General features: G+C 43.4%; 1 protein-coding gene across 1 annotated transcript in view; it reads right to left on the minus strand.

Annotated features, from left to right (window-relative positions):
- Positions 1-1,503, minus strand: part of pard6a (par-6 family cell polarity regulator alpha) — a 123,600-nt gene extending 122,097 nt beyond the window's left edge. Inside the window, exons 1-2 of the mRNA XM_070897958.1 lie at positions 1,362-1,503; positions 451-673 (exon numbers count right to left, since the gene is read on the minus strand). Of these exons, the coding sequence (XP_070754059.1) occupies positions 451-673; positions 1,362-1,460 (322 nt within the window). The 5' untranslated portion in view covers positions 1,461-1,503. The remainder of the gene's footprint in view (positions 1-450; positions 674-1,361) is intronic.
- Between the last annotated feature and the right edge of the window lie 9,803 nt (positions 1,504-11,306).

An 11,306-nucleotide genomic window follows, 5' to 3' on the forward strand; every position in this document is an offset into this window, starting at 1 on the left:
CAGCCATTTTTATCCCAAGTCTGGCACCGGCAGCAGTGAGTCACTGCGTCTTGTTTGTGCTAAATATAAGATACAGCCAGAGTGAATAATGGAGAAATCTTTGGTTAAAAATAGTACCACACACTAACGCTATTCGTTTTTCTGGTTCTTTCAAACAGTCAGGATAAACTGGATTCCTTGCATAGCTAAGACCTTTATGCCCACCGGCAGAGCCCGGATGCGGGTTACAAGGTTCCCTGAGTATTTAAGATGAAAGGTGATTAAGGCACATTACAATAGGGCACTCTCACCAGCCGTGGTGTCAACTCGTTTTCTAAAACATTTAGCCCACTATCAGATTCCGCGTCACTCTCGCCTAAAATCTTGAAAGGGCAAATTCTTTTTACGCGAAACACCTCTGACGATCAGCGTTGCGATGAAAGGTTGCCGTTTGCCAGGTTTTGGACTTACCCCGTCTCTGGATGATGACTCGCAGTAGAGGGTTGGCAGACGACACTGCTTTGTGATAATTGTCATCGTTGTTGATGGGCAGCAGGTCCCCGTGGATGTCGGTGTATCCCAATAACACGTCCACGTAGGGGATCTGATGGACAGCTTGAATCAGCTGGTAAAATTCCTGAAAACCTCCAACATTTGAACGTTTTAAAGCAAATCTTCTAAATTCAGCATCAAACTGCGAAAAAAATAAATTGGGAAAATGAAGAGTTTGCAGCACCTGCACGTTAGTAGCCAGCTTTCTAATTCATTAAAAATACAAATTACACTAACCGAATGCTCCAAAATACGGTTTGAAAAATGCAATGTATATTTTGTACAGGGCAATCATTCCTAGGAGCAAACCCCTGCCTGTCAAACTCTTTGTAATGCGTAATATCATTAAATATGGCTCCAATATTAACAGCCAATAACGTGAATTATGATGGCGAGAAATTGGCACCATCGCTCAGAGTGTGTCGGTCGAGGAAGCAAAAGAATTGGCTGAAAACCAAGAGCCGCAGCAATATAATCCGCCAGACTCTAACCATTGCAAACGCCTTGGATTTTTTCTTCAGGAAGGTGAGGTTTGTTTACATGAATAGCGGATCAATTCGCTCCCAGGAGCAGCACGTCCCAAGCAGCCGTGGTCCGTGCGCAGTTGCGAACATGACACACACATATATAGTCCGTGGTAAACATCCAGAGAGCAGCGATCGGTGGAACCGAGACCCGTTTTGTTGCATTGTTACATAACCTGAACCACCTTACATCACTGCAACAACAAAAATCCCACGGTGATATAAAAGGTTGGCTATAGGAAGCCAGTTTCGCATGGAGGGAAATACTGAACTTACATAAGAAATCAAGTAATAAGCAAATTTTACCTTGCTTTTCACTTCGACAATATTGTCCACAGTTCTGGCGGGTGTCCTGTGGTGTTTGGACATGGTCTCACTGCGTTTCCCGCGGTAGCTGTGAACCATGTACTGCTGAGCCTCCGCTGCAGGTAGCTGCACTATTACCGTATAGAACTGACTTCTGCGAGCGAGCACCACTTGTCCACTGCCCGGCTCTACGTCACTGCGCGATGACGACTCCCGCCTCCTCAAATTCATGAATGGCTGCTTGTGGTGGTGGGGGCGGGGCCGGGACAGGTATCATTATGACGTAATCTGGAATGTTGCTGTCAAGTTACGATGGCAACAGTAGAACGCGATTGTAACCAGTTCAAAAGAATGATTTTCAGATTACTCAGTTGCAGGTAGTGTGAAGAATGGAGCTGTGTGCGATCCGCGTTCAAATCATTTTAGAAACGACGCAAATAAACATCAGAAGAGAACCTGCATTTATATGTCACGATTTTCTGAAACGTTTCACACCGCTTCACATACAATGAGTTACATGAAGTGCAGAGATTGTTAAGGCAAGTGTGACCTGCCATGTTTGAACAAAGCAAGATGCCACATAGCAATGTGATGAATGCACACAATCTAATTTTGGTGATGCTGAATAGATACTTTGCCTCCTGAAGAGGCAACAAAGAGGAAGTTACAACAGTAGAAGAAGTCAAGATAGAAAGAAAGGAGATACTAGCCAAACCTAGGGAGAACAAAATTCCCGGTCCAGATGGACTGCACACATGAATACTCAAGGAAACTAGGAGGGAGATAACAGAGGCACTAATATGCACATATAAAAATTCAAAGAAAAAGAAATAGTGCCAGAGGACTGGCCATCAGCAAATGTAATTCCTTCTTCAAAAAGTGAGATAAAGCTAATCCAGGGAACTATAGATCAGTTAGCTCAATGTACATCGGAAACATAGCAAATAGGTGCAGGAGTAGGCCAATTGGCCCTTCGAGCCTGCACCACCATTCAATAAGATCATGGCTAATCATTCCCTCAGTACCCCTTTCCTGCTTTCTCTCCATACCCCTGGATCCCCTTAGCCGTAAGGGTCACATCTAACTCCCTCTTGAATATATCTAATGAACTGGCATCAACAACTCTCTGCGGCAGAGAATTCCACAGGTTAACAACTCTCTGCTTGAAGAAGTTTCTCCTCATCTCAGTCCTAAATGGTCGACCCCTTATCCTAAGACTATGGCCCCTGGTGAAAGATACTAAAATCATTGCTAAATGATCAGATAACAGAACGTCAAGAGACTGAGTATAATAAAAAGTAGTCAGTATGGATTTCGAAAAGGAAGACCATGTTTAACCAACTTCACTGAATTCTTTAACAAAGGAGCAGAAACAGTAGACAAGGGCAAAGCGGTAGATGTGTAATATATGGACTTTCAGAGGCATTTGATAAGGTGCCACATAAGAGTCAGGGATCAGGTAGAAGAATGGATTGAAAGATGGCAATAAAACATAAAAAAAGGGTGGGAGTTAAGGGAAGTTTCTTAGACTGGCAGAAAGTGGAAAAAGGTATCCCCCAGGGATCCTTGTTGGGACCACTGTTATTCACCATGTACACAAATGATTTAGACCCAGAAATTGGAGGTATGGTGTTGAAATTTGCAATTAGGGATATAGCTAACAGGGAGGTAGAGTGCACCAAAATGCAGGAAGACTTAAACAGGCTTGCAGAGTGGGTGGATGAATAGTAAATGTAATTCAATATAACAAAGGGAAAGGTGGTTCATTTTAGTAGGAGGAGTAATGAGGCCATTTATTTATTTGAAGGCAAGAAACTAAAACAACAACGTGCATTTATAGTCCCTTTAACGTAGTAAAATTACCTTTATACAGTCCCTTTAATGTAGTAAAGTGCTTCACAGGAGTGTTATCAAACAAAATTTGACACAAAGCCACTTAAGATGAGGTAGGTTTTAAGAAGCATCTTAAAAGAGGAAAGAGAGATAGAGAGGTGGAGAGCTTTAGAGAGGGAATTTCAGAGTTTAGGGCCCAGGTAGCTGAAGGTAGAGCTGCCAATGGTGGAGCGATTAAAATTGGGGATGTGTAAGAGGCCAGAATTGGAAGAGCACCTGATGTTTGGGAGGTTATAGGGCTGGAGGAGGTTACAGAGATAGGGAGGGGTGAGACCATAGAAGGATTTTAAAACAAGGATGAGAATTTTTAAATCCAGGCGTTGCTCAACCGGAAGCCAACCGGAGGACAGCAAGCACAGGATGATGGGTGAATGATGATGGGACTTGGTGCAAGTTAGGACATGAGCAGCCTAGTTTTGAATGAACTCAAGTTTATGGAATGTGGAAGATGGGAGGACGGTCAGGAGAGCATTGAAACAGATAAGCCTATAGATAACAAAAGCATGGATAAGGGTTTCAGCAGATGAGCTGAGGCAGAGGCGGAGTTGGGCGATGTTACAGAGGTGGATGTAAGTGCGGATATGTGGCCGGAGTCTCACCTTGGGGTCAAATACGATACCAAAGTTGCGAACAGCCTCAGACAGTTGCCAGGGGGAGGGATGGAATCGGTGGTTAGGGAACAAAGTTTGTGGCGGGGACCAAAGGCAATGTCTTCCCAATATTTTGTTGGAGGATATTTCTGCTCATCCAGTACTGGGCAAGCAGTCTGAAAATGTAGAGACAGTGGAGGGGTCAGGAGAGGTAGTGGTGAGGTAGAGCTGCATGTTGTCAACATATATGTGGAACCTAACATTGTATTTTCCGATGATGTCACCAAGGGGCAGCATGTAGATGAGAAATGGGAGGGGGCCAAGGATAGATCCTTGGGGGGCTCCAGAGGTAATGATGCGGGAGCGGGAAGAGAAGCCATTGCAGGTGATTCTTTGGCTATGACTGGATAGATAAGAATGGAACCAGGCAAGTGGAGTCCTACCCAGCTGAATGACAGAGGAGGCGCTGGAGCAGGATGAAGTGGTCAGCCGTGTCAAAGGCTGCAGACAGGTCAAGAAGGATGAAAAGGGATAGTTTACTATGATCACAGCCACATAGGATGTCATTTGTGACGTTGATAAAAGCCATTTCAATACTGTGGCAATGGCAGAAACCTTATTTGAGGGATTCAAACATTGAGCTGTGGGAAAGATAGGCATGGATTTGGGAGACAGCAGCACATTCAAGGAATTTGGAGAGGAAAGGGAGATTGGAGATAGGGTGGTAGTTTGCAAGGATAGTGGGGTCAAGTTTTTTTTTGAGGAGGGGGTAATGACAGAAAATTTGAAGGAGAGGAGGACAGTACCTGAGGCGAGAGAAAGGTTAACAATATCTGCTATCATGGGGGCATGGAAGAGAAGTTGGGTGGTCAGCAGTTTGGTATAGGGTCAAGAGAGCAGGAGGTGGATCTCATGGACAAAATGAGCTCGGAGAGGGCAGGAAGGAGAAACGAGAGAAACTAAAGAAAGATGTGAGCTCAGAGCTAGGAAAGGGGGACGTTTGGCCCAGTGGGCTAAGGCAAGGGAGGGAAGCGGCAGAGGCAGCAGAATGGATGGTCTCAATTTTAGTGACAAAGAAATCCATGAGCCTTCTTTGGAGGTGAGGGTGGAGGAGGTAGGGGGAAAGGGGTTTAAAATGACGGTTTGTAATGCAAAAAAGAAGCCGGGGGTTATCTTTGCAATCCAGGATGATCCTGGAATAGTGAGCAGTTTTGGCAGAGGAGAGCTGGACCCAATAGTGGTTTATGTGATCCAGCCAGGTCTGAAGATGAATGGCTAAACCAGTTGTCCGCCATAAACGTTCAAGTCTGCATTCTTTGGACTTAAGGGAGCGGAGATGAGGGCCATACCGGGGGAATGATCAGGGTGAACAAGAGTAATGGTTTTAATGGAGACCAAGGCATCAAAGGTGGAGGTGGGGGTGTGATTGAGCAGTTTGGTAGCTGCAGAATTTTGGAAGTGAATCGAGGATCAAAAGCTAGACAGTTGGGATTTTGAAAGTTCAGTTGTAAGTGAATTGGGAGAGAGTTTTTCCAGGGCCAGACAGAGGAAAAAGTAGAGTTGGAAGGGGGAAGGGGATGTGGATGGAGAGCAATAGGAGATTGATCAGAGATGGCCTTATCTGTGATTGACACGATGGGAGTAGTGAAGCCAAGGGAGTAGCTGTGAATATGGGTAGGGGAGTTTATATGGAGGGTGAGATTAAGGGAGGAAAGGAGGGCAGTGAACTCAGGAGAGAGAGCATGGGGTAGAGGAGCACAGAGATATGGGAATACAGATGCATACATTGCTAAGGGTAGTAAAATAAGTTGATAAGGGCATATAGAGTGAAAACAAAGTACTGGGGTTCATTTCTAGAGGAATAGAATACGCAAGCAGAGAAGTAATGTTAAATTTATATAGGACCTTGGTTAGACCACATGGATTAATGTGTGCATTTCTGATCTCTATACTATGAAAACAGGAGAAGGAGCAGAAATGATTTACAAGGATGTTACCAGAATTGAGAGGATGCAACTATCAGGAAAGATTAAGCAGGCTGGAGTTTTTTTCTGCAAAAGAAAAACTAAGAGGAGACCTAATAGAGATCTTTCAAATTATAACGGGATTTGATAAGGTGGATGTGAAATAAACTGTTTCCACGTGTGGGTAAATCCAGAACAAGAGCATTCATAAATATAAGATGCCACTAGCAGATCAAATAAAGAATTTAGGAGGAATTTCTTTAGTGTGAATGGTGAGACTGTGCAACTCGTTGCCACATGGAGTGATTGAAGTAGATACCATAAATGCATTTAAGGCAAGGCTTGATGCATACATGAGGGCAAAGGGAATAGAGGGTAATGGGGGCAGAGTGGGAAGAGGCAATTAGAGTGGAAGGAGGCTCGTGTGGAGCATAAATACTGGCATACGCCTGCTGGGCCGAACGGCCTGTTTCTGTGCTGTATATTTTATGTAATTCTATGATGTTGGTTGAAAGAGAAAGCATGACCAGGATACCAGGAGAATTCCCAGTCCTTCATTGATTAGCACCATGGGATCTTTAATGTCTACCTATATAAGCAAACAGTAATTAATTTTAATGTCTTAGTCATAGGGCAGGACCTCCAGAAATTCAGGATCCCCTCAGTACACTATTTGAGTGCCAGGTCACATTAAGTGCTTAAGTCTTGAGTAATGCTGAAACACAGTTTTCTGACTCAGAGGCATTGTGTGCTACCATCTGAATCACACTGCTTCCCAGTGTTTTTTCAAAGGCTCATTCTCTATCTGACTGTAAACAATAATAACTTGCATTTCTATAACACTCATGTGCAGAAGGTCACCTCAACATATTTTACAGGATGTGGACAAAAAGTAGACATTGAGGAGGAGGGGAAACAGAAAAAGATGGGTTGGGAGGGGTAAAGATGCCGGAGAACTTTAAGGAGGCCTTTAAATGCAGGAAAGGAAATAACAAAAGGTAAGCGAATTCCAAAGGAACGGGGCATCCATGGTGAAGCAGAGGGAATGGGGAATAAGAAGTACAGAGTGTAACTGGATGTACTTTAGGGTGGGGCGAGGCCATGGAGGGATTTGAAGGCAAGGATAGGATTTAAAAGTAAATTTACAGGGCACGGGAAGCCAGTAACGTCTCATGAGGACAGGTGTGGCAGGGGTGTGATCTACCATGTTTTAGTTGAAGTTTGGGAGACTCAATATTGTTGACAGGTGTGCAAACTAAACGATTCTCTAAAGTTGGCCTATCCCCAGCAAATATGGTATCGCCACTTCTCCTGGGCAGTGGCAATATATTATTACATGTGCTCTTTGGCAATGCTGAACAAACCATTGAAAACAAGTAACAAAGCTAATAAAAATTGAAATACGCAGCACTACTGATGGCCTGAGGGGTAAATGCACTGTGTGATGCTGTGACATACAGATTAGTAGGTATGATTCTTGCTCTGTGCTGAGTTAGCTGATGTTAGCCAGGGCAGCAGTTGGGATCCTGCAATTGATCTCAGCCCCTTGGGCCAGATAAGGGAACAATTAAAGAGAATTCCTACTTCTGATCACTATCCAATGATCTCTGTTAGAAAATGTGCATATGTGGAGATCAAGTGAGGATAGGACTGGGCTTGTGTGTATTGCTCTCCATAGTTAAATAGCCAGCTAATACTATCTAGGCTTAAACATAAACAATCTCCTGTGTGAGGTACCAGAGAGGGCTGTTGAAACTCATGAGACCAAACCCCATTGAGAGTCAGGCCCTGCAGAAGAGAAGGGAGAATACTGAGGAAAGATGCCAATTAAAATAAATATATTTGATGGTCCGGTAGGGAAGCCTATTATCTCTCTGCCATCCATGCACTGGCGGCCTCAGGCTCAAATGACAACGTCATCTGGCATCTATACTGAGCCTTTTTCACTACTGGCTAACTTCTGTCAGGTCATCTGCATAGTACCAAATAGAGGTGAAGCGGCTAGTTGATGAGATTTAAAATCAACAAATGATACGCGCATCAAACTTCAGTAATTCCTGCCAGAAAGTCACAGAGCAGCAGTGGTGATTAGTTTCAGTATAGAAAGGGGTTACCAAATATCCATGTTACCGTTAATAAAACCAAAGCCAAAAGAAAAAGAAAGAACGTATATGTCTATAGCACTTTTCAGGACCTCAGGACGTCCCAAAGTGCTTCACAACCAATTAAGAGGTTTTGTGGCTGAACAGTATTAGGAGAGGAAAGGCGGCAACAGAGACACAGGAGGCTTGATTATTGTGGTTTTATGTTGTGGGTTAAGCTGACAGAGATCCATCAGCGCTGCTCTCTCAATTTCTCATAACTGAATGCACAAGATCCATGGCACAGAAATCGTTGTGCTGCCAGTATGATGCTTGAGGTCCTGTTGATCTCTTCCACTTTATGAAAGTAACATTCTTTATCCATTTTATAATCTTGGTAGGAATGCTGTACTGTGATAATCTGCTTTCGAGGTAAGCATTTTGAATAGTTGGCCATTCTGCTATTTATCTCATTAAAACAAAACTTGTAAAGGAATCAACACCAAGTTAGTCTCTACCTTGATGCCCATCTGAATCAAACATCTACCTCACTTGTGCCCATTTCTCAGACTGCAACTCAATCATTGTCAGAAACAAAAAAAACCCTGCAATTTTTGTTGATAGCACACTACATTTGCTTTATCCAATACTTTATTCAAATGCAGTTTCAGGTGGCACTTTCCTTAAAGTGTCTTGTTGTAGAAGTATTATTTTTATTATCTGATCTGGTAATCTTTCTTTTTCCTGATCTGGTAATTGCGGCCTCAGCAAAGCCCTTCAGAGTGTTGTAATCCGGGGCTATCTCCATACCTAACTCTGGGCCGTGGTGTGCAACCTTGTATATTGAGGCCTTTCCTGATCCTGCAGTCATTTCTGCATGGATTAATATGGCTAGCCTGGAAAGCCAACGTTTCTTTGTTTGAGGATTAAACCAATGTCAAATTTAATATGGTCAATACATTGACTGTAGGTCACATGGTTGATGCTTTGACGAAAAATGTAGCAAAACGGGATGCACTCTGCATGAGAGTCTGCTCAGCAATATGTCGTTTTACATTTTGTATTGAAATTCAATGCACTATCTTGTATAAAAATCAGAGAAAACAGCCCTAAAAATAAAGTAAAATCACCATAATTTCTGAAACCAAATCATGCTGTTTATCTGTCGATGTGGTAGAACAGATCACAATGCATTTGATGCTGATGCTGGTAAAATAAGAACTGAAGAGTAGCTCAGAAGGGGACAGCCCTACCAATGTAATTAGGGAAGATCACATAGCCAATGCATAGAAAATCTTTACAGGGACCGCTGACCCTATTATTTTCCACTTGGAGGTTGAACAATCTGAGCCACAGACTTCTCTACAAACAGTTCAATCGTTTTGTTATTTGATTCTGTGATTTGGTTGACAGGAGCTGCTGGGTGATGTTTATCTTTCCTTCCAAAAATAGTGTCAGCCTTGGCTCAGTTGGTAGCACTGTCACCTCTAACTCAGAAGGTTGCCGGTTCAAGTCCAGAGATGTCAGCACATCATTTCAGTTGACACTTCAGTGCAGTACTGAGAGAGCGCTGCACTGCCAGAGGTGCCATCTTTCGGATGAGATCTTAAACCGAGATCCTGTCTGCCCTTTCGGGTAGATGTAAAAGATTCCATGGCACTATTCGAAGAAGAGCATGGGAGTTCTCCCTGTTGTCTTGGCCAATATTTATCCCTCAATCAATATCACTAAAAAAGATTATCTGGTCATTATTGCTGTTTGTGGAACCTTGCTGTGCATAAATGAGCTGCCGTATTTCCTACAGTACAAGAGTGATTGACTACCCCTCAAAAGTACTTAATTGGCTGTAAAATGTTTTGGGACATCCTGAGGTTTTGAAAGGTGGTATATAAATACAAGTTATTTAAAAAAAAATAGAGCGCATTCACCTTCACCTGACTGAGAAGTGAAAAAACAAAAATTCACGAGAGAACTGCTTATACACAATATTTCGTGTTGCCTCTGGAAAGCTCCCAACGCCCCCCCCCCCCCCCCCAATGTGGACTGGAAGCTCACCCACATTATGTACATGAATCTGATCGCACAAAGGGTCAGCACACCGGTCAAGCAGGTGCTGATAACACACCACTCAACTAATATCTGACGAGAGGCCCAAATTGGAACATGTACCTCGGTGCATTGGTGCATCTGCACACATTACCACAAAATAGGGAAGTGTAGGACTGAATCTTGCATTCCACTGAGGTCCTGGTCTCATTCACTTGACTACTACTCATTTACTTCCCTTACCCACATCCTCTCCACCTGCAAGTTGGAAGAGAAAATTGAGGCAAACTGATTAGCAGGCTGCTGTTGCATGGTTTGGTATTGACAGAGCCAATGGTCTGTTGGATGCAGGAGATTCATTCCTAGTGACAGCTGAACAGGGAGAAAAAAGGGAAAATAGATGGACTTTCTTTTTTTTAAAACTCTGCCCAGAACATGAACAAAACGCATATTATGTTTACCAGATTAACAAAAATATTTGTAACCTGAGCAGAAATAACCCAAGGAGTCCTTGTGCATGAATCCCAAAAAGTTAGTTTGCAGGTGCAGCAGGTAATCAGGAAGGCAAATGGAATGTTGGCCTTCATTGCGAGAGGGATGGAGTACAAAAGCAGGGAGGTCCTGCTGCAACTGTAAAGGGTATTGGTGAGGCCGCACCTGGAGTACTGAGTGCAGTTTTGGTCACCTTATTTAAGGAAGAATATACTAGCTTTGGAAGGGGTACAGAGACGATTCACTAGGTTGATTCTGGAGATGAGGGGGTTACCTTATGATGATAGATTGAGTAGACTGGGTCTTTACTCGTTGGAGTTCAGAAGGATGAGGGGTGATCTTATAGAAACATTTAAAATAATGAAGGGGATAGACAGGATAGAGGCAGAGAGGTTGTTTCCACTGGTCGGGGAGACTAGAACTAGGGGGCACAGCCTCAAAATACGGGGGAGCCAATTTAAAACCGAGTTGAGAAGGAATTTCTTCTCCCAAAGGGTTGTGAATCTGTGGAATTCTCTGCCCAAGGAAGCAGTTGAGGCTAGCTCATTCAATATATTCAAATCACAGATAGATAGATTTTTAACCAATAAGGGAATTAAGGGTTATGGGGAGCGGACGGGTAAGTGGAGCTGAGTCCACGGCCAGATCAGCCGTGATCTTATTGGGTGGCGGAGCAGGCTCGAGGGACTAGATGGCCTACTCCTGTTCCTAATTCTTATGTTCTTATGTTATTATGTTCTTATTAATGTTGGGGAAGTCCAGAACCAGGGGTCACAGTCTAAGGATAAGGGGTAAGCCATTTAGGACCGAGATGAGGAGAAACTTCTTCACCCAGAGAGTGGTGAACCTGTGGAATTTTCTAGCACAGAAAGTTGTTGA

This window comes from Pristiophorus japonicus, chromosome 13 (genome assembly GCF_044704955.1).
Source record: "Pristiophorus japonicus isolate sPriJap1 chromosome 13, sPriJap1.hap1, whole genome shotgun sequence".
Taxonomy (NCBI): domain Eukaryota; kingdom Metazoa; phylum Chordata; class Chondrichthyes; family Pristiophoridae; genus Pristiophorus; species Pristiophorus japonicus.